This window comes from Cetorhinus maximus, unplaced genomic scaffold, assembly GCF_964194155.1.
Source record: "Cetorhinus maximus unplaced genomic scaffold, sCetMax3.hap1.1 HAP1_SCAFFOLD_883, whole genome shotgun sequence".
NCBI lineage: Eukaryota > Metazoa > Chordata > Chondrichthyes > Lamniformes > Cetorhinidae > Cetorhinus > Cetorhinus maximus.
Genome location: NW_027596825.1, coordinates 80268 through 104710, shown reverse-complemented (window position 1 = coordinate 104710; position 24443 = coordinate 80268). Strand labels below are relative to the sequence as shown.

General features: G+C 43.6%; 1 protein-coding gene across 2 annotated transcripts; it reads left to right on the top strand.

Moving 5' to 3' along the window:
• Positions 1-847: 847 nt before the first annotated feature.
• Positions 848-21204, top strand: LOC144675001 (uncharacterized). 2 transcript variants are annotated; one of them, XM_078536072.1, is made up of 4 exons: positions 848-939; positions 5104-5180; positions 16532-17568; positions 20419-21204. In XM_078536072.1, exon 3 carries the CDS (start codon positions 16570-16572, stop codon positions 17530-17532), a length of 963 nt encoding a protein of 320 aa, XP_078392198.1. In that variant the 5' UTR covers positions 848-939; positions 5104-5180; positions 16532-16569; the 3' UTR covers positions 17533-17568; positions 20419-21204. The 2 variants fall into 2 exon arrangements, with proteins under 2 accessions (XP_078392198.1, XP_078392199.1); XM_078536073.1 differs by lacking the exon at positions 5104-5180.
• The last annotated feature ends 3239 nt before the right edge of the window (positions 21205-24443 follow it).

Sequence of the window (24443 nt, the reverse complement as noted above, 5' to 3'; positions counted from 1 at the left end):
GGTGAGGCCCAACTGCCCGCCTTTGGGCAGCCAGTTTCCGCTGCAGCTGCGTCTGCTCGTGCTCCTGTTGCAGGCGTTGCTGCTCCTCCCGGCGCCGTTGCTGCTCTTCCTCTTCCTCCTCCTCCTCATGCAGCCAAATTAAAGTTCCCAAAACTGCCCCCATCTGAAGGCCTGGGTCTGGGAAGAGAATCAGTGCAGCAAAAAGGGGCACAAACAATAGGAGCAGACACAGACCAGGCCTCTGAGCAGACTCAGACCAACCTCAGCACAGTCCAATCAGCATCCTGCATGGGGTCTTAGCCCCACCCTCAGTGACTTCCTGGACCAATCGCGACCCTTTTTACTGAGGGAAAAGACGGGGCCGGTGTTCTGACGTGTTAAAATAGCACCAGCGCACACCAGGACCGCCCAACACCAGCTCAAAATGGCGGCGGCAGGGTCGCCGACTCCGATTTTAACTCTGGCCTCGGCCTGGATGGGGAGTGTAGAGGCACAGGGAATGAAGAGGGGGAGACAGCTCGGTGCCCAGGTGCCCGGACCGGCGGTCGCCAGCCTCACGTAGGCCCTTCCCGGCACTCGAAGCCGCCGCCGCTGCCACCGCCGGGCCGGGAAGGCGGGCTCAGGCGTAGCCCCGCCTCCTGGCCGCCGGTGACGTTAGACCCCGCCCACTCATCGGGAGCGGGTGCACGGAAACCACGCCTCATGATGCTGCGTGACGTTCATGCCACGCCCCTAATTCTAGAGGGCGCGGGCAGCTACGCCTAAACTCACCGCGCACGACCCTGGCCCCGCCTTCGCACGTCGTTTTAACGCTTGAGCCTCGCCCGTGACCGTTGCTCTGAAGCCCCGCCCTTCTCACATGACCTCTGGCCGCCATCTTGCTGCAGTCCAGCGGCGGCCGAGGATTGGGGAGAGTCCTGCTGAGGTTCCGGCTGTGCGGTGAGTCCGTGTTTAGCCGTACCTCGCCGATATAGTTTTCACTGGCTCATAGCAGCTAGGACCGCGTCCTGTCGGGCGTGTTTTCCCCCTCGGTACCCCCGCCCCACCTCATTCGGGATCAGAAAGCCCGGGCGGGGGGGAGTGGCGGTGAGCGCAGGCGCGGACTCGTACTGTGAGGATAGGGTGGCTCCAGAGGCGCGGGGCAGTGTGGGTACAGCAGCCACCATCGCGCTTAGCCTTTAGAACGAGGAGGCTGAAACATAAAGGGGAGGAAGCTTGCTACAGGTACATAAAACCCTGGTTCGACCACGTCTGGAGGTACTGTGTACAAGTGTGGGCACTGCAGTTTCGAAAGGCAATCTTGGCCTTACTGGATTGTAGTGCAGATTCACGAGAATGTTGCCAGGGCCCCTATAGGTTAGATTGAGGAAAGATTACAAAGACTCAATTTGTGTTCTCTGAAATATGTAAAGTTTTAAGCGGCCATTTGATAGGCGGCGGTACACAGCTTCTTGTTGGACAAGGGAATCAAAGGTTATCGGGGGTAGGTGGGAATGTGGAAATCAAAACTCAAATAAATCAGCCATGATCTTATTAAATGGCAGACCAGGCTTGAGAGCATGAATGGCCTACTTCTGCCTCTTGTTTGTTTGTTCGTATTGCTTTAACATTGGGCAACAGGTCCACAATATAATTCTGCAGTATAGGATCCATTCAGCAGTATAATTCATGGGACCTATACTGGACAAAGTCAGCAATTCACAGGATCTGTGCTGTGCAGGGACCATAATTCACAGGGTGATGCCTTCTGAGGCAGAGGGTTCCAAAGTCTCTCAATCCTCTGAGAAAAAATTCTCCTCATCCCTGTCCTAAAAGGGTGACCCCTAATTTTAAAACAGTGCCCCCTAGTTCTGGACTCACTCACAAGAAGAAACATCTTTTCCACATCCATCTTGTCAAGATCATTCAGGATTTTATATGTCAATCAGATGGCCCCTCACTCTTCCAAACTCTAGCAGAAACAAGCCCAGTCTGTCCAATCTTTCCTCATAAGACAACATGCTCATTCCAGGTATCAATCTAGTAAACAACCTCTGAACCTTCTCCAATGGATGTACATCCCTCCTTAAATAAGGGGACCAAAACTGTACACGGTATTTGAGATGCGATCTCACCAATGCCCTGTATAACTGAAGCATAACATCCTTACTTTTATGTTCAATCCCTCTTGTAATAAAAGATAGCATTTGATTACTTGCTGTACCAGCATACTAACATTTTGTGACTCACGCACTAAAACACCTAAATCCCTTTGCATGTCAGAATTCTGCGGTTGTTCTCTATTTAAATAATACTCTGCTTTTTTATTCTTCCTGCCAAAGTGAACAACTTCACATTACCCCACATTACAGTCATCTGCCAGATTTTTGCCCACTCACTCAGTCTATCTATATCCGTCTGAAAACTCCTTATGCTGCCTTCACAGCATACTTTCCTACCTATCTTTGTGTTGTCTACCAATTTCGTTACCATGCCTTTGCTCCCCTCATCTAAGTCATGGATATAAATTGTAAAAAGTTGAGGCCCCAGCACAGACCCCTGCAGGACTCCACTTGTCACATCCTGCTAATCAGAAAAAGACCCATTTGTGCATTCTCTTTCGCCAGCCAGCCAATCTTCTATCCATGCTAATATATTACCCCCTGCACCATGAGCTTTTATTTTCTTCAATAATCTTTGACATGGCACCTTATCAAATACCTTCTGGAAATCCAAGTACAGTACTTCTCCAGGCTCCCCTTTACCCACTGCACATGTTACTCCTTCAAAAAAACTCCAATAAATTGGTTAAACCTGTATTCCTTTTCACAAAACAGTGCTGACTCTTCCTGATTACCTTGCGTTTTCTGAAGTGTCCAGCTATAACCTCCTTGATAATCGATTCTAACAACTTCCCTTTGCTCAGTACTGCTTCCTGAGGGATTGTAATTTCACCAAGTTCCTCCCCCCCACTCCTGATTTACAACTAATACTGGAATGTTCCATGTATCCCTATAGTGAAGACAAGTAAAATATTTGTTCATTTCATCAGCCATTTCCTTATTATTTACTGTTAATTCCCCATTCTCACTCTCTAGAGGAACAACTCTCACTCTGATTAATCTTTTCCTTTTTAAATACCTGTAGAAACTCTTGCTACCTGTTTTTACATTTCTAGCTAGATTCTTCTCATACTTTAATTTATTTCTCCTGATTAACCTTTTAGTCATTCTCTGATGTCCTTTATATTCTGACCAAACGTCTGACCTGCCACTCATCTTTGTGCAGTTATATGCTTTTTCCTTAAGTTTGATGCTTTCCCTAACTTCTTTGGTTAACCACAGATAGTGGGTCCTCCCTTTAGAGTTTTTCTTTATTATAGGAAAATACTTATTCTGAATACTCTGAAATGTCGCCTTAATTGTCTGCCACTGTTTCTCTATTGATCTATCCCCTAGCCTAGTATCCCAGGTCACTTCAGCTAGCTTAGTTTTCATGCCCACGTAGTTGCCCTTATTTAAGTTTAAAATACCAGTCTTAGACCCACTCTTCTCTCTTTCAAACTGGTTGTGAAATTCAATCATACTGTGGTCACTGCTACTTAGGGGTGCCTTTACTCTGAGGTGATTAAGTAATCCTGTCATATTACACAATACCAAGTCTAATATAACCTCTCTGGTTGGTTCCAGAACATGCTGCTCTAAGGAACCATCTTGAAAGCATTCTATGAACTCTTCATCCAGGCTACTATTGCCAGTCTGAGTTTTCCAGTTTATATGTAGATTAAAGCCACCCATGATTATTGCTTCCCTTTATCACAAGCACACAATATTTCTTCTTGTATATTGTGTCCTACATTATGGTTACTGTTAGGGGAACTGTATAGCACTCCCACTAGTAACTTCTTTCCCCTACTATTCCTCATCTTCACTCAAACCGATTCTACATCCTGACTTCCTGAACCAAGGCCGTATCTAACGATTGCACCAATGCCATCCTTGATTAACAGTGCTACCCCTCCACTTTTACCTTGCTTCCTATTCTTCTTGACGGTCATATACCCTTCAATATTCAGCACCCAGTACCTATCATCCTGCAGCTATGTCTCCATAATGGCTATTAGATCATATTTATTTACTTCAATGCGGGCTATCAATTCATTTACTTTGTTGTGAATGCTACATGCATTCAGAGACAGAGCCTTTAGTTTTGTCTTTTTGCGTACGCATGCATGCACACACATACACACACACACTATCCAAACCCCACTATTAACCTGCTTTTACAATAAATCACAACATTCTGAAACTTATACTTTCGTAACACCCCCTCCTTACAAAAAAATGAATCGTCATAATTTAAAAAGACGGTTTCATTTTCTTAAGCCATCTTATACTATCTTCTATAGCTATCTATATATCCACACGATTACATTACCAGATGCATGCATTAACATAACATATATATACACAAATCATTGGCATCAACAGAAATCATTTCAGTCCACCGTCCAGGTTTAAATGTCCAATTTTCCTTTGAGCTTTAAACTTTCGACAATGCATCTACAATTAGGTTTTCTTGTTCAGCCACATGTATAATCTGTAGATCGAATAGTTGCAGTAATAAACTCCATCTGAACAGTCTTGCACTTTGGTCTCGAAATCTGTCCAGAAATTTTAAAGCATTGTGGTCTGTATAAACAATTGTTTCAGATGAATCGTTTGCAACATAAACCTGAAAATGCTGCAACGCTAACACCAAACCCAGATTCTCCTTTTCGATCGTTGAATATTTTCTCTGTTGTACATTCAATTTCCGTGAAAAGCGCCCTATCAGTTTCTCAACTCCAGTTTCATTTTCTTGCGGCAGTATAGACTCAACGCCTACATCACACACGTCAATGGCCAATTTAAATTGCTTGGCATGATTGCTTGCAAAAACTGGCGTCGTGGTCAATACCATTTTTAATCTGTCAAATGCCTTCTGATAGTCCTGTGCCCACTGAAATTTATTGTTTTTTTAATAGTTCAGTCAATGGAGGAACCACACTGCTAAAATTTGATATGAATTTCCGGTAAAACCCACTCATGCCCAGAGATCTCGTAACTTCTCATTTTGTTGTAGGCACTGGGGAAATCCACAATAGCTTTAACTTTCACATCTCTCGGAACCATCTTACCATGTCCAATGGTATGGCCTAGGTATGTAACTTGCGCTTTTACAAATTCACTTTTAGCCAAGTTCATCACCAAATTAGCTTCTTGTAATCGAGAAAATAATTCTTCCAAAATGCCCCTCCCATGTTTGACTGAAAACTATCAAGTTGTCAATATAAACAATAATTGCTCATTTCTGCTATTTCTTTCTTTGTCAGTGTTTGAAATGTTGCAGGTGCACTTTTCATGCCAAATGGCATCACTTTAAACTGATATAGTCCATCTGGCATCTCAAAAGCCAATATCTCCTTTGCTGTCTCCGATAATGATACTTGGCAATATCCTCTCAGCAAGTCAATGTTGGTGATCAGCTTTGACTGTCCCACTTTCTCAATCTTCCAAACGTGGTCTGGGATATGAATCTGCTTTTGTCATTGCACTCACCTTTCGATGATCCACACACAGTCTTTGTGTTCCATCCAATTTCAGTACCTACACAATAGGCGAATTCCAGTTACTGCAACTAGACCTAGTGATGTCATTTTGAAGCACAAGTTCAATTTCTTATTGTACTTGTGATAACTTTGCTGGACTTAATCTATGAGGATGTGGCTTCATGAAAACTGAACCTCCCACATTTGCGTCATTTGTAGCTGAAGCTGTCATCTCCATCTTATTCCCACAAATAACTTTGTGTGACTGCAGTAGCTTCTCCAAATCACTTTGACACTTGTCTGGAAGGTAACTCAATATTACATTTAAATTTTGAAGTACCCCCTTATTATCCAATTTGATTAGAGGAAAATCAATTTCAGAATCCTTCATTTCTACCTCTTTCTCTTTATCTCCCATCACTAATGCCTCCTCTTGGTCCTCTTCCCTGTCCAAGTACTTATTAAGCATAGCTACATGACACACCCTTTTTTTTCTTTCTTCGATCTGGAGTATTTATTAAATAATTGACTTCACTCAGTTTCTTTTCAATCCTGTAATGTCCACTAAACCTTGCCTTTATGAGTCACCCAGTACTGGTAACACAACTTACACTTTTTTATCCAACAACAAAAGTATGAGTTGAGGCTCTCCTATCTGTCTTCACTTACAACCCTTGCTATGATATCTTTAAATGTTCCTTAGCTAACTCACATGCAGTGTTCAATCTTTCTCTGAAGTTGGATACATAATCCAGGAGGGTAGTTTCTAAATTTTGACCCAGCAATTTCTCATGTATCAACTTTAGTGGTCCCCTTACCTCATGACCATAGACAATTCAAAAGGACTAAATCCAGTCGATGCATTAGGAGCATCCCTAATAGCAAATAACAAGAATGGAATTCCCCCATTCCAATCCTGTGGACAGTCCTGACTGCACACCCTCATCATGGTCTTTAAAGTTTGTTGCCATCTTTCCAAAGCGACTTGTGACTCAGGATGATAAGCTCTTGACTTAAACTGTTTTATCCCCAAACTGTTCATTACTTCCTTAAACAGCTGCGACATGAAATTTTAATCCTGATCTGATTGTATTTCTTTTGGTAAACCTTATCTCGTAATAAATGTAGTCAAATCCTCCACAATTCTCTTTGTTATAACATTCCTCAAAGGTATTGCTTCAGGAAGCCTTTTAGTCATGTCCATTATGGTCAGTAAGTACTGATTTCCACTTTTAGTATTAGGGAGGTGTCCTACACAATCAATCAGGACCCTAGTAAAAAGTTCCTCAAAAGCTTGAATTGGAATTAAAGGTTCCGGCTTAATCACTGCTTGTGGTTTGCCACCTGACATGTAACATATTCTACAGAATTTGACAACATCTGTAGACAATCCAGTCCAATGGAAATGTTTTTGTATTTTCCCCTGGTCTTTCTAATTCCTAAATGTCCCCCTATTGGAATTTCATGAGCTATTCTCCGTATCTCATTTCTATATCCAAATGGTATAACAATCTGATGTACTTCCATCCATTTTTCATCTGCTGAAACCTGACGTGGTCACCACTTTCTCATTAACACATTGCCCATAAGGTAATAACATCCCGGAATACACTTTGCCTCTGTTTCTGAGTAAGCTGTCTGATATAACTGTTTAATTTATGAGTCTTTTTGCTTTAACCCTACTAACTGCCTTGAGCTAAACACCTCAGCTGCATTGTCCTCCATTCTCTCTTCCTGAACAATCTTATCAAAGGCAGTGTCAGCTAATTGAACTTCAACACCTTTTCTCTGTCTTCTAGACTCCTCTTCTTTCTGTCTCAACTTATGAGTCTGTGATCGTGTTACACACAGTCTGGAAACAAACCAGAATGCTCTTTCTGTAACACCTCTGTTGAATACACCCCACAGGCTGCTCAACTACTGTAGGCATCACCAACATCTGTGACACAGCGAGATCATTACCTCAAATAAACTGCACCCCTGCAATGGCCAATTTTTCCATTACTCCAGCAATCACCTCATCTGTTTTCCACTTACTCTTTAAATTTACCTTCCACAATGGAATAGGTTTAGCATCTCCATGAACCACACTTATTATCACCTGCAATACTCCCTCTGAGCAAAAATATCACTGTCCCATAACATTCGGGATTGACTAGACCCTGTGTCTCTTAAAATTTTAATATCTTTACCTGCTCCACCCTGTGCATATGGAAAGACTTCCCCATCATATATAAAATCTTTAAATATTTCTGCAACCTGCCCCTCAGAATTCTTAGGCAAATTGTGAACACATTCCCACTTCTTTACCTGTATGCAAAACACTGGTTTTTCCTGTGCCTGAACCTCAGAACCCACAGTACCTTCACTTCCAGAACTTTTCTGCATCCCAATATTGGCAACAGATTTTCCCTGTAATTTCCAACACACTGAATTTGTGTGCCCAACCTTATTACAATGAAAACACCTTAATTTCTGACTGTCACTTCTACCCTCAGCCTCTTCCTTTTTAGCCTGAGAAAAAAACTTCTAGGATTTTCCACCTACCTTCCTTTCACCTTCCCACTTTCCCACCTTCCCACCTTCTCTGATTTTAAAGGGTGACAAAATAAAGGTTTAGATCTATGAACTAACTCATAATCATCAGCTATCTCTACTGCTTGTCTTACCGTTTTAACCACCTGTTCCCCCCCATGAATTCTCACTACTGAAGGAATTGAATCTTTAAGTTCTTCCAGAAGAATTACTTCTCTAAGAGTGCATATGTTGTCTCTACCTTTAATGCCTGTATCCAGTGGTCAAAATTACTTTGTTTTATGCTCTCAACTCAATATAAGTTTGCCCAGGCTGTTTCCTTATATTCATAAATTTCTGCCTGCAAGCCTCAGGAACCAACTCAAAATACCCTTTTTTACCATATCATAACCCACTGACACTTCTTATAGTGAAGCATAAATCTCATGAGCTCTACTCACTAACCTAGACTGTAAAAGCAATGTCCTGTTTTCCTGTGGTCATTTCATCTGTTTAGCTATCTTTTCAAATAAAATAAAGAACACTTCTACATCGCTTTCTTCAAACTTAAACATCTCTCCACTGGGTTTTAGGTTGAAGGTCCTTTCATCATCAGAACCTTCCTCAACACCTGAATTTTCTTTTTTTAAAGTCCAGCCTTTTAAGTTGATACACTCATTTTCTTCCTTTTCTAATCTCGCCATTTCAAATTCCCGTTCCTGTCCTTTTTCTCTCTCCTGCCTATCTGTCAGTTCCCTTTGGAATGCCCTTTCACTTTCCTTTTTCTGCTGCCTCCAGTTCAAGTTTTTTCATTCCCATTGCTTGTTCATATTCAAGCTTCTTCATTTGTAACTGAAGTCTCACTACCTCCATTTGTGACTCACTAGTGTCAGGCATCACTTCCAATTTCAAATGCTGTGCTATCGCTTCAGCTATGTCTGCTTTCTTTGCCCCTACAGTTAACCTCAACTGCAACTTATCCACCAACTCTGTAAACTTCCCCTTAGATACTTTTTGTAACCGATCAGATTTATATCTTCTACTTCCAGAAAGGTTTTTGCTGTGGATACAACTATTTTTGCAGTCTCATCGCTTTAAAAATCCCTCACACCAACTCCTGAATTCAATGTGCTTCTGGTACTCATAACCTTAAGATTCACCAACTCCAAACCAATCAAGGAATTTCAAATATCCCGGACAAGCCCCCAATTTGTTGTGACTTGGTAGATGATATGTGCCAGGTGGACTGAAATCCATGAGAGAAACTTGGTTCCGTGGTCACAACGGATTTGCAATTTGTATTTATTTTGAGAAGACTGAACACTGAAATCAGAGTAATGAGTCCACTAAAACCTTTTAGAGTTTTAAAGTTTTAAATGAAAATATTTATTAACAAAAGAGATGGCAATACTCCAGTTACTTAATACTACAGTAAATACTAAAGTTCCGACATAACCTGACTCCCAAATATGTCCCCTTATAACGCAACAGCCAAACTCAATTTTAAAGTTAGAAAGACAGGCCAGCACAGTTATCACCTTTAAGGGCTGGATGCAGCAAAACTCATGCAGACAAGGCTGGAGGCTGTTTCGCAAGCTTCTGCTAGATGTCACAGGGCCCATCCCTGTGACATCAATCTCCTTTATATACATTTCCTCTCTTTTTAATCTGTAAATTCCTTTGTTCCGTATGTCTTTGGAAATGTACTTTTTCATAATATAAAATTTTTCATGGTGCTAATGTTATCAGTAGCCTTTGGGAAAAATAAATGCACTGCTGGACCTAGCTTATTAGATCTAAACATCGTAGAGGAGAGTGCGAGAGGAGAACCCTGAGACAGGCAATCAGCAGCACCTAGAGGAGAATGCAAGAAGAGGACTCTGGGACAGGCAGTCAGCAGTACCTAGAGGAGAGTGTGAGAGGAGGACCCTGGGACAGGCAGTCAGCAGTACCTAGAGGAGAGTGTGAGAGGAGGACCCTGGGACAGGCAATCAGCAGCACCTAGAGGATCTAGCACCTAGTCTATACTCTAGTAGGAGTAAGGGTAAAATAAAGCAAGGGTCCATATTCTATTTAGTTAAAATAAGTTTGGAGAGCTTAGTCCCATGATTTACACATCCTGCGCCATGTGGGAAATCCTAGGTGCTCCTGGCGGTCTGGATGACAATGTGTGCAGGAGGTGCCTCCGACTGGGGCAACTCGAGCTCCTGGTTTTGGAGCTTGAGCGACAGCTGGAGACACTATGGTGCATTCATAAGGCTGCGAGGTTCGTGGATAGCACGTTTCAGGACGTGGTCATCCTGCAGCTTAAGGAAGTGCAAGCGGAGTGGGAATGGGTGACTGCCAGACAGAAGAAGGGGACCCAGCAGGTAATGAGGGAATTCCCTGATTGCATCTTGCTCACAAACCATTTTTCAGCTTTGGGAAAACGGTGAGAGTGATGATTCCTTTGTGGAGGCCGACCAGAGCCAAGGCCATGGCACTGTGGGAGGTCCAGCTGCTCAGGGCGGGGAGGAAGAAGCGTGGAAGGGCAATAGTGGTAGGGGACTCATTAGTGAGGGGAGTAGATAGGAACTTCTGCATCCATAGACATGACTCCAGGATGGTGAGTTGCCCCCTGGGTGCCAGGGTCAAGGCTTTCACAGAACAGCTGTAGGGCATTCTGAAGGGGGAGGGTGAACAGCCAGAGGCCGTGGTCCATGTTGAGACCAATTATATAGGAAGAAAGAGAAATGAGGTCCTGCAAGCAGACTTTAGGGAGTTAGGTGGGAAATTGAAAGGCAGGACCTCAAAGGTAGTAATCTCCAGATTACTCCTGGTGCCACGCAGTAGCAAGTATAGGAACAGAAGGATAGAGCTTATGAATGCGTGGCTGGAGAGATGGTGCAGAAGGGAGAGCTTTAGATTCCTGGGGCATTGGAACAGTTTCTGGGGGAGGTGGGACCTGTACACGTTGGACGGGTTACATCTGAACAGGAACGGAACCAACATCCTCGCGGGGAGGTTTGCTAATGCTGTCGGGGTGGATTTAAACTAAATTGGCAGGGGGATGGGATCCTGAAAAGTAGTTCAGAGGGGAGAGAAGCTGAGATGGAGTTAGAAGTTAAAACGCTAGTAAGTGAGTCCAGAAGGCAGAGGAAACATAGGCTAGATAAGAAAGAAATGGGTTTGGCAAGGCTAAATGGAATATATTTTAATGCAAGGAGCCTGAGGAATAAGACAGACGAGCTGAGGGCACAGGTAGGCACGTGGGAGTATGATATCATAGCTATGGCCGAGACTTGGCTAAAAGAAGGGCAGGATTGGCAGCTCAACATTCCTTGTTATAGGGTATTCAGATCAGATAGAGGGGGGATAGAAGAGTGGGGGGGGGGTCACAGTATTGATCAGGAATCAATTATAGCAATGAGGAGGGATGATATCTTGGAAGGATCATCAAATGAGGCCATATGGGTAGAAGTAAAAAGCACAAAAGGGGCAAACACACTGTTAGGTGTGTACTATAGGCCCCCAAACCGTCAGGTTGAGATAGAGGATCAAATATGTAATCAAATTTCAGAGAAGTGTAAGAATAATAAGGCAGTAATAGTGGGGGATTTTAACTACCCAAATATTAACTGGGATAGTTTTCGTGTGCAAAGTAGGGAGGGAGCAAGATTCTTAAGTTGCACCCAGAAGAACTTTTTTAGTCAGCACGTAGAAAGCCCAAGGGAGGGGGCAGTTCTGGACTTCATATTTGGAAATGAGCCCAGGCAGGTGGAAGGCGTTTCAGTAGGGGAACATTTTGGAGATAGTGACCATAACTCAGTTCGATTTAGGATATATATGAAAAAGGATAAGTTTGAGCCAGGAATAAAAGTTCTGAATTGGGGAAAGGCTAATTTTACTTAGATGAGGTATGATTTGGCCCGGGAGCAGCTACTTGCAGATAAAACTGTGTCAGAGCAGTGGGAGGCGTTCAAGGAGGAAATAGTGAGAGTACAGGGCAAATATGTTCCCGTAAAGACAAAGTCTGGAGAACGCTGAAAGTCAAGGGATATTAAAGTTAGGACTAAGAACAAAAGAGCTTATGGCAGATACCGAGGCCTCAATACAGCAGAGTCCCTAGAGGAGTATAAAAAGTGCAGGGTGGTACTTAAAAAGGAATTTAGGAAAGCTAAGCAAATGCATGAGAAAGCATTGGTGGGTACAATAAAGGAAAACCCAAAGGAGTTTTTTTAAATATATAAAGAGCAAGAGAATAACTAGGGAAAGAGTAAAGCCAATTAGGGACCGTAGAAGTAACCTGTCTGTGGACCCAGAAAACGTGGGTACAGTCCTCAATGAATATTTTGTGGTGGTCTTCATAATGGAAAAGGATGACGCAGGTATAGACATCAGGATGGGGGACTGTGAAATATTAGAGGAAATTAACATAGAGAGGAGGTACTAGCGGGCTTAGCAGCCTTAAAAGTGGGTAAATCTGCAGGTCCGGATGAGATATATCCCAGGATGTTGAAGGAGGCAAGGGAAGAGATATCGGGCCCTGGCAGCAATTTTCAAATCCTCTCTGGTGAGGTGTCAGAGGACTGGAGGACTGTTAATGTTGTCCCATTATTAAAAAAGGGAGGAAAGGATAGACCAGGAAAGTACAGGCCAGTCAGTCTAACCTTGGTGTTGGGAAGTTACTAGAAAAAATTCTAGGGGACAGAATATATCTGCACTTGGAGACACATGGATAAATCAGGGATAGTCAGCATGGATTTGTTAAGGGAAGGCCATGTTTGACAAATTTGATCGAATTTTTTGAAGAGATAACTGAGTGTTGATGAGGGTAACGTATTTGATGTGGTCTACGTGGACTTTAGCAAAGCTTTTGATAAGGTCCCTCATGGCAGTCTGGTCAAGAAAGTAAGAGCCCATGGGATCCAAGCCAAAGTGGTACGTTGGATCCAAAATTTGCTGAGAGGTAGGAAGCAGAGGATGAGGGATGTTTCTGTGACTGGAAGTCTGTTTCCAGTGGGGTTCTACAGGGCTTGGTGCTGGGGCCATTGCTGTTTGTTGTGTACATAAATGATTTGGATTTAAACGTAGGGGGTATGATCAAGAAGTTCGCAGATGACACGAAAATTGGTAGGGTGGTAAATAGTGAGGAGGATAGCCGTAAACTGCAGGAGGATATCAATGAACTGGTCAAGTGGGCGAAGCAGTGGCAAATGGAATTCAACCCGGAAAAGTGAGAGTTACTGCACTTGGGGAGGGCTAATAAGGCAAGGGATTACACTATGAATGGTAGGACCCTGGAAAGTACTGAAGATCAGAGGGACCTTGGTGTGCATATCCACAGATCCCTGAAGATAGCAGGGCAGGTAGATAAGGTGATTAAGAAGTGTTATGACACAGCAATTTGTAAAGGCTGAGTTATATAAGAGGGAAACTTTAAACAACTGTCATAACCTATATTTTCAATTGGCATGTTTTGAGTTGCAGCTCTAAATTCAGGAATAAGACCACCAGTTCTCAAGAGGTTTTTATATCAAACTAAATGAAACGTTTATTAATTTAAAACAAATTAAACACATACACATGGCTACAAATTACTATCATAACTTATAACAAATTCCCAAATTAACCTCCACTAAGGCAACAATAACCAATAGACTTAATGAGACACGCAAAGCATTTTCGCCTTACGAATTCAACATGAAGTTCCTTTCAATTTGGTTCCTTTGCAGACAGTTGTAGGCTTACAGGCTTTGATCTTACATGTCTCTGCTTTGCTCACACAAAATCCTCTCAGGTTATACCCAGCCTTCCCCTTTGAATGTAAATTCTCACTGTACCACCAGGCCCTTTAAACCCCTTTCATAGTACCAATTTTATTAGTAATATAAACATTGCCTGGTGTCTCCTAGCTAGGTGCAAGATTTCACTCCCACTCTTGAATGCTCTATTCAACAAAATGCAAATGCACCCTCTACCTCTGTTTACATCTCAAAACTACTATACATCAAAGCACCCAGACTAGCTGGCTTTAATCCAACTCCAATCCAACACACAGACACACCCACAGACTAAACCTTTATTTAAAAAATATATATAATTTCCAATAACATTATATACATTAATATCTCTTCCTGACAAGAAGGCATATGGGATATTTACCTTTATTAGCTGAGGCATAGAATACAAGAACTGTATAAAATGCTGGTTAGGCCACAACTGGAGTACTGTGTGCAGTTCTGGTCACCATATTATAAGAAGGATGTGATTGCACTGGAGAGGGTGCAAAGGAGATTTACCAGGATACTGCCTGGGCTGGAGGGTCTGAGCTATGAGGAAAGATTGTATAGACTAGGGTTGTTTTCCTTGGATCAGCGAAGGTTGAGAGGGGACCTGATAGAGGTGTACAAGATTATGAGGGGCATAGGTTGGGTGGATAGGAAGGCACTTTTGAGTAGAGGGGTCAACAACCAGGGGGCATAGATTTAAGGTAAGAGGTGGAAGGCTTAGAGGGGTGTTGAGGAGAAAGTTTTTTCACCCAGAGGGTGGGAGTCTGGAACTCACTACCTGAAAGGGTGGTTGAGTCAGAAACTCTCAAAACACTTAAGAAGTATTTAGATATTCACTTGTGTTGCCATAGCTTCTATGCCTATGGGCTAAGCGCTGGAAAATGGGATTAGTGTAGTCAGATCTTTGTTGACCAGCGTGGACACGATGGGCTGAATGGCCTCATTTTGCTCTGTAAACATCTATGAGTCTATGAATCTTACTATATGTTTCAAATTCAAACTGCCCTGATTTATCTAAAAATGCAAATTCTCCTTGCACAACATATTCTAAGACTTCAGCCATGTCTACGTATTTCATATCGCTCTCTACCTAACTTCTTTTGATAATTCCAAACCTCCAGTCCAGCTGTCTCCAATTCAATTAAACCCCACACACAGGGAACCTATCCAAACCCCACTATTAGCCTACATGTACAATAAATCACAATAATACTATAAAAATTATTCTACTTTCGTAATAGACAGTAATTCACAGGATCTGTACAGGGTGGGGACAGTGATTCACAGGATCTGTACCATGTAGGGACAGTGATTCACAGGATCTGTACAGGGTGGGGACAGTGATTCACAGGATCTGTACCGTGTAGGGACAGTGATTCACAGGATCTGTACAGGGTGGGGACAGTGATTCACAGGATCTGTACCATGTAGGGACAGTGATTCACAGGATCTGTACAGTGGAGGGATAGTGATTCACAGGATCTGTACTGTGTAGTGACAGTGATTCACAGGATCTGTACAGTGTAGGGACAGTGATTCACATGATCTGTACAGTGTAGGTACAGTGATTCACAGGATCTGTACAGTGTAGGGACAGTAATTCACAGGATCTGTACTGTGTAGTGACAGTGATTCACAGGATCTGTACAGGGTGGGGACAGTGATTCACAGGATCTGTACCATGTAGGGACAGTGATTCACAGGATCTGTACTGTGTAGTGACAGTGATTCACAGGATCTGTACAGGGTGGGGACAGTGATTCACAGGATCTGTACCGTGTAGGGACAGTGATTCACAGGATCTGTACCGTGTAGTGACAGTGATTCACAGGATCTGTACAGTGTAGGGACAGTGATTCACAGGATCTGTACAGCGTAGGGACAATGATTCACAGGATCTGCACAATGTAGGGACGGTAATTCACAATTTCTGTGCCATACAGAGATAGTAATTGGCAGGATCTGTACCATACAGAGACAGTAATTGGCAGGATCTGTACCATACAGAGACAGTAATTGGCAGGATCTGTACCGTACAGAGACAGTAATCAGCGGGATCTGTACCGTACAGACAGTAATCAGCGGGATCTGTACCATACAGACAGTAATCAGCGGGATCTGTACCGTACAGACAGTAATCAGCGGGATCTGTACCGTTCAGACAGTAATCAGCGGGATCTGTACCGTACAGAGACAGTAATCAGCGGGATCTGTGCCGTACAGAGACAGTAATCTGCGGGATCTGCACTGTTAGGGACAGTGATCCGCAGGATCTGTACTGTTAGGGACAGTGATCCGCACGATCTGTACTGTTAGGGACAGTGATCCACAGGATCTGTACTGTTAGGGACAGTGATCCACAGGATCTGTACTGTTAGGGACAGTGATCCGCAGGATCTATACTGTTAGGGACAGTGATCCGCAGGATCTGTATAGTGTAGGGACAGTACATCACTGTATTCTGAGTGGTTTCTGTACTGTGCAAGTCTATTTCTTCCTACAAAAGAGGAACAGATAGTATAATATGAAAATGTCTCTAACTATAACTTTTGCAAGGTTAGCAGCATTGTGCCTCCTTTGATCTGTGCCACTGTGTTCCCTGTTGGAACTTTTCTCCCTCGATTGGCATTGATTAACTGCCAGTGAGTTGACTGCTTCTGTTGTTGTTCTTTGATAGACCGTCTGTGCTCATGCACTTTGGAACGAAGAATCAACATGGACGTTAAGAATGAAAGCAAAACGTTTAGGACTGACCGGGGTGAATCATCTAAACCAGGTGAACCCAGTCACCCGGCACCTGGGGATAGGTGGGTGGATGCCCTTCAGTGCAGAGTGTGTGGGAAGGGTTTCCGCTGGCCCAGCCTGCTGGACACACACCTACGTGTTCACACTGGGGACAAGCCGTTTGAATGCACTGTGTGTGAGATGCGATTTTACACATCCAGCGAGGTGACCAAACACCAGCGATTTCACACAGGAGAGAAGCCGTTTGAATGTACTGTGTGTACGAAGCGGTTTCATACATCTAGTAACTTGATCCAGCATCAGAAGATTCACACTGGAGAGAAACCCTTCGAATGCACTGTCTGCGCAAAGAAATTTTACCGATCCTGCGACCTGAGCAAACACCAGCGAATCCACACAGGAGAGAAACCTTTCCAATGTGCCGTGTGCGAGAAGAGATTTCATACCTCCAGTAACTTGATCCAGCATCAGCAAATTCACGCCGTGGAGAAACCATTCGAATGCACTGTGTGCACAAAACGATTTTATACGTCCAGCCTCTTGACACAGCATCAGAAGATTCACACGGGAGAGAAACCGTTTGAGTGTATGGTGTGCCGGAAGCGATTTTACCGATCCGGTTACTTGATTGAGCACCAGCGGATTCACACCGGAGAGAAGCGGTTCGAGTGCACCGTCTGCAGGAAGAGATTTCACACATCAAGCAACTTGAACAAACATTTGAAAATTCACACTGGGGAGAAGCCTTTTGAATGTTCAGTGTGTGAAAAGAGGTTTTACACATCCAGTAACTTGACACAGCATCAGCAAATTCACACCGGGGAGAAAGCGTTTAAATGTGCTGTGTGTAAAAAGAGGTTTAAAAGTTTCAGATACTTGTTGCAGCATCAAGCAAAGCACACCGGGGAGAAAATGCCAAACACGCTGGATTAAACTGCCGATTGCTGCTTGTGCATTTTTACCTGCCCAGTGAGTTGCTTTACTGTTTCAATGTTTCACTCTGGCCCCATTGCTTCAGCACCTTTCCCAGCCCTTATGAAGTAATTGTGATTGTATATCACAGAGCCACTTCCCTGTCAGACGGGATTTACAGTCCCCGAGTATCCTGTCACACCACTTCTACTGGTTAACTCCAGAAGCCAAGTGAAATGCCAATAGTTTATCATGGGGGAGTGGGACATTGATTGCTCTTTCGGCAGGCAAGTGGCCAATTGACCAGCCGTTCTTCGATGTGGTAAAGCGCAGTGGAGTGTCAGAGTTTGCAGCTATGGGCATGTGGGTGTGTGTCAGCTGTTGGCAGGAGAGAGTCCCAGACCACTCCATGGCTGGCTCGTGCATTGTGCTCTGTTTCAGACATTCACTCATTCATTTAGTTTTCCTTAAACCCTAACAGCTTCCACTTCAACCACCATCCTCACCCCCACCCCCAACACTGGCAAAGCATTATACCCTCAAAGGGGAGTTATAAAATTATCACTTATCGAATTAACTCTGTTATTGAGGACGTACCAACAATTCATTTGAGATTCAGAAGCAGAAAAAAATAACGATTTATGCCCTCAGAAGGTCAGACTCAGGATCCCAAATCAGTTTGGATGGGGTGGGAGAGACCATGCTCGGTTTCTTCTGTCATATCACTCCGTGGACCTTTATCACCATCATCTGAAGCAACAGCGTTTCATACAGTGACTTCTTGCTTAAGTAACCAGCATGTTGACAGTTGAAACAATAGAGTTCCCTTTCTGCAACTTTTTTAATCATTGACTGAGGTTGCCAGGGGAGCAACCACACAGGCTTTACTGATTTATCTCCATGTGGCTATCTGGTTACCAACAACAGTTCTTTCAATATTGCCCCAGGAAACATTTAAACTGTCGGAATTCTCTTTCAATGTTTTGCCTTCATATATCTTACCTTTCACCCAATCCAGCACCTCGACATCAATTTGTCACTGATGTCTGCCTAACTTTGTTTTCCCATATCTGCTCGCGTGTGTGTTTGGCTGTTGCTGCAAACACGAGCCTTTCACTGTTGATTGTTCTCCTTTTCCTCTTTACCTATCCCGTCATCCTGCCTCTTTTTTCTCCTCCCTACCACCCCCCCCCGGGTCCTCTACATTCGCAAACCCCCAACTCCTCAGCACTCTTCGTCTTTCCTACTCTCCTCCCGCCCCAGGCTTGGCTTCCTCTTAAATTACCCTACAGCGCCTCTCAACATCTCCCTCCAGAATGTACGCTCACTTGTAAATAAGGGCTTTGTCAGCCATGATGCCATTGTGGATAACCCCATTGGCATCATGGCCTTGACGGAGGCATAGTTATGGGGTGATGGCCTTGCCCTTCAAAGAAGCTTCCCCACTTGACTACACTTCTGCTCAAACCACCGTGGTGGTGGCTTAGCACTTGCCTTTAAATCACTCCTTGGTCTGTCTCTGTCTCTCTACTCCAAGGGTAACTTCTCCTTTGAGCTCTCCCTTGTTCCATCCCTCACATCTCTCTTTTGAAATTCTTGTTCTGTACCCCCTACGTAATTATCGCGATAAGCCTCTCACTGAGATATCCTCTTTGCACTTACAAATTTTCAACTGTCTAGCCTTTGACCTCCCACTCATCATTTGCAGCTAAATCACAGCCTCCTGCACCATTGTTTATCTCCTTGTCACTGAAACCATTACTCCTTCAACCTCGTTTCCCTTCATAAAGATTGACATCTCCTCCGCCTTGTGTCTAAGGTAGCCAGATTTGAACGTTTCAGGCAGACAATTGGTTTAGCTATCCGCCACCAAACCTAGCTGGACCTTGTAAAGCATTATCGAGCCCTGTGCACCACTGCTATAACTGCTCGCTATTCAAAGGTTATTCAACACAGTCAAAATAACAACTGGCTTCTCTTCATTCCAATCATACCTCTTAAACTATCTACCCTAGCTTCTTCCACTCTCACCTCAGAGGAGTTCATGGTCTTTTTTGTTGCAGCAACTGAGGAGAAGATCTGTTTGGCTGCCTCTGCTGCTTCCTTCTGGTCCCCTAGCTCACAGTGCAAACTTCCTTACCATTACCCTCTCTGTAACCTTTGCATCTTCCTTGGGTTTCCATCCTATCTTTCCTCTTGCTATAACCTCCTCCAGTCCTTCAGCCCTCTGGGATCTCTAATTCTGGCCTGATTTTAATCACTCCACCATCAGTGGCTATGTCTTCAGTTGCCAAGACCCCTAGCTCTGGAACCACCTCACTAAACCTCTCCATGTCACCATCTCTCATTCCTCCTTTTAACATAGGAATATAGGACTTAGGAGCAGGGGTAGGCCATTCACCCCTTTGAGCCTGCTCTGCCATTCAGTAAGATCATGGCTGATCTGGTTGTGGACTCAGCTCCACTTTCCTGTCTGAAATCCCGCCACCGCCCCCACCCAACCCCCCTCCCCACAATAACCCTTGACTCCCTTTTCTATCAAAAATCTATCTGACTTAACCTTGAATAAATTAAATGACCCAGCCCCCACTGCTTTCTGGGAAAGGGAATTCCACAGACTAACGACCCCCTGAGAGAAAAAAAACTCTCCTAACCTGCACCTTAAGAGGGCAACCTCTCACTCTTAAACTGTGTGCTCTAAATCTAGACTCCCCTACAAGAGGAATCAAATACACCCTCCTTCAAACCTACCTCTGATTAAGCCTTGGTCATCTGACTTTGTATCTCCTTATATGGCTTGGTGTCATATTTTGTTGGATAATGCTCCTGTGAAGCACCTCGGGACATTTTATTGTGTTAAAGGCACTATATGAACGTAAGTTGTCGTAGTTGTGTCAATGATTGCAGGGGCAGACTGGAATTTGCAAATGTGCCCACGATTGTTTCTACAGTGCTGTACAATCCAGGCCACCTCCTTTGTCCCACAGAGAGGAGCCTTTGAAACTCTTAAAAATCATTCAAGAGACAGTCTCCCTCTTCTCTCCAGGAGACCATACTGTATACAGAACCTGCTGCCATCAGTCGATCTCATGCCTCTCAAGATCATCTCTTCAGACTTTCCTTATAACTCAGCCCTTTGACTTGAAGGATCATCCCGCACTTTCTCGACTGCTTCTGTCTCAAGCATCAGATTCAGACACAGTTCTCAAGTTGTGGAGCGCTCTGCAGTTTCATCACAACCTGTATCCTGCTGCGTTGGGTATTGCTGCTCAGCATCCTGTTGGATTTACTAACTGCTGCTCTGGAGAGGTCAGACATCCAGTCCACTGGGACTCGATGACCCTGAGTCAGGAAGGATGAAGATTTCAGTTGGATGTGATGACTGATTGTGCAAATCAGTTTTCAGTGTTTTGGATTTGTCAAAACCAACTGAGTTTTGCAGCACGAAGACTCTGTGAAGATCCTTCAGTTGTACTGTGTTATGTCTCTAGATCAGTGTATCCTAGAACTACAGTCAGCACTGATTACTTCATACTCTTCCAAATGTTATATTGAGTAGAAAAGGGACTAACTTTATTTATAATATATTAAGTGTTATTAGGTATTCTGTAGTTGTATTAATAGAGATGTCCATCTACATGATATTGTATTAAATGTATTTATCTCTCTTCATTACCAGAGAATATCTATCCTAATTTTGATATAACCATACCTAAGCATCTTGAGTTTCCCTGTATCCATTCGTGCTGACCTGAGCCCTTTACCCCTGTATCCTTTTGTACCACCTTTTCTCTTTATCCCTCCCAGGCCTCTCACTCCTGTCATCATGAATCTTCTCATTTCTCCTCATTGCTCTGCCACTGTCAAATCCCTACCCCAACTCTTCAACACTCCTTGATCTTCCTACTCTGCCGCCTTTGTCCAAGGCTCGACCCCCTCTTAGATTTGGAAGTATCCTCCACAGGGTCCATCGAGGTCACTGCCTTCTTATGAGCAGCATCCCTAACTGCCCCATCCAACTGTCTCACTGACTTTCCGAGCCAGCGTGCCCACTTGGGGGAGTGTTGGTGGGAGGAGGGGCAGTGCTAATCTTTACCGCCTCCTTCCCTTTCCATTCACCGCTCTCAGCTCTGACCCTCTGGACCTTGCTATTGGATCAGCTATCATTGTACCTCTACACATCTTGCTCTAGAACAAGACCCATGCCATCCATGAGTTTATTGTGGATGTTGGCTTGGATAGGAACTTGGTTGACTGATGATGACAACACCCTCCCCATAAACGAAGCCTTCCCGCCAGGCCCTACCTTCCACCACTTGTTGCACCCAAACATCTGTAGTGTCTCAAACACACACATACTCTCTGACTCGGGCAGGAAGATCCCCAGGGCCCCCATTGTAAGAGGAACACAGTACGAAAGGAGAGAGAGAGAGAGACAGGGAGACACTGCAGCAACGGCAACACCATGCGTGTCTGTTGTGTCTGCCTGTGTAGAGCAGTCTCTGGGAGGCATACGATCATAAGTATGAGCACGGATCAGCTATTCGACATGTCGAGCCTGCTCTGCCATTCAATTTAATCATGGCTTATCTGATTATGGCCTTATCTCCACTTCTATGCACCCCACGCCCGTCCCCCCACCCCAACCCATCCTTGACTCCCTTGTCAATCACAAATATGTCTAACAGTCTTGAATATGTTGAATGACCCAGCCTCCATTACTCGGTGGGGGAGAGAATTCCAAAGACTAACAACCCTCTGAGAGAAGAAATTCCCCCATATCTCCATCTTATATGGAAGAACCCTTATATTTCAAACTGTGCCTCATAGTTCTAGATTCCCCAACGAGAGGAAACATCCTCTCAGCATCGACCCAGTCAAGCCCCCTCAGAATCTTATTGTTACAATAAGGTCACTTCTCATTCTTCTAAGTTCCAATGGGCATAGACCTAACCTCCTGAACCTTTCCTTATAAGACAAGCCCGTCATCCCAAGAATTGGCCTAGTGAACCTTCCCTGACCTGCTTCCAATGCAAGTATATCGCTCCTTAAGGATGCTAAAACTGTACACATTAGTCCAGGTGTGGTCTAATCAATGTTCTCTACAGTTTTAGCAAGACTTCCCTACTTTAATCCTCTATTCCTCTTGCAGTAAAGGCCAATATTCCATGTGCCTTCTTAATTACTTGCTATACCTGCTTGCTTGCCATGACTCATGTACAAGGACACACAAATCCCCCTGTGTTTCAGCATTCTGCTCTGTCTCTCCATTTAAATAATATTCTGCTTTTTTATTCTTCCTGCCAAACCAATGGGGCTTGAGAAAAGTCAAGGGGCCCAATTTGTAACAGAAACAGGAGCTGGTGTTAATTTAAAAATCCCAAAAGCAGCATTGCAAATGGTTATTGCACTCCAAGGGGGGTATTGCACTGCAAGGAGCGATTGCACTGCATGAGGCTATTGCACTGTCAGGATATATTGGACCATAAGATGTGCAGCTTGCAGACCAAGCTGGTACCGTATGGCTTGTTTCTGTTCAGTGCACACATAAGGACACAAGGGAAAGATTGGCTGAGAGATTGCAACATTCAGTGTCATGTTTAATATAGGCACAATGCTTGCCTGGCTCTGCCTGGGTACAGGGACTGTACCACGAGACTGAGGGGTTCCTTAGATTTTGTGATATAATTCTCTCATTGGTTGAAATGTCCCCATCACTTTGTGAACACAGACCAAAGTGTTATTTTTTTCTGTCCTCTCAGCTTCCCCTCCCCACAGATCCTCAGCATTGAATGAAGAGCAGTCATTCACGTTTGAGCAGGGTCAGTCATTCTGCTGGTCACTCAATGTATTCGAAGGGTTCAGTCTCTGAAAGTGTTTTGATGACACTGTTTTAATTAAAGAGTTGAGTTCAGTTGAGAGAGGTGGATAGAATCCATGCCTGGAATTCCCGTATCCTGTGAAATGTTGCATTTTGTTAATACTGTGATGTGTTTGGATTAATATTGGACAAGGTTTTTACAGTTCAGACGAAGGGTCATTGACTTGAAACTTTAATTCTGTTCCTTCCTTCACAAATTCTGCCAGACCAGCCGAGTATTTCCAGCATTTTATAATAGTGGGAGAGAAACCGAAGGAAATGTGTAAATAAATCTATCGAATGAGTAAAATGCATAGCATGATAATCAAGGGAGCTTTCATGTACCATCATCTAAACTGGAAAGAGGACATATAGGGAAGTGGAAAGGGAATGGAATATAAATCCTGTTCAGGCATCCTTTCTTACTCAGTGCACAAGAAACTCAGGAAGAAAAGACCTATAATGGATCTACAATTCGAAATGAAGAACAGACAGTAAAGAGAATAACCATGGTTAAAAATCTAATTTAAGCAATGTCGATCAGGATATAATGAAGCTTAAGGTAATGTTTGACAAAGACACAAGAAAAGCCAAGTCAATGTTCATAGATTTGGAAACATAAACCTGGCTTAGAGGGAACCTGAACTGAACTAGGGAAGGAATACTTGGAAGAAAAAAATTCACATGCAAAGGAATAGAAGAGCAGTGCGAAATATTTTAAAAGATGAACAATAGACGTCAAGATCAATATCTTCTGTGAAAGAAACAAGAACAAACTAGCCAATAATAAAACATCATGGACAGATAAAGAGATAAGATTAAAACTGAAAGCAAAGGAAAAGCTACACTCTAAGTACATTGACAAGAAAGAAGATTATGACAAAAAGGAACAGGAAAATGTTAGGGAAAAAAATCATAAGACAGGAAGGCAAAGGGAAATAATGAAATTACATTTTCAAGGAATATAAAAAATATTAAAGCATTCCACAGGCACATTAATAACAGAAGGGAAATCAGGATAGGACAGGCTCACTCAAAGGTGCACAAAGGAGAACAAAGAAAAAAAATGGAA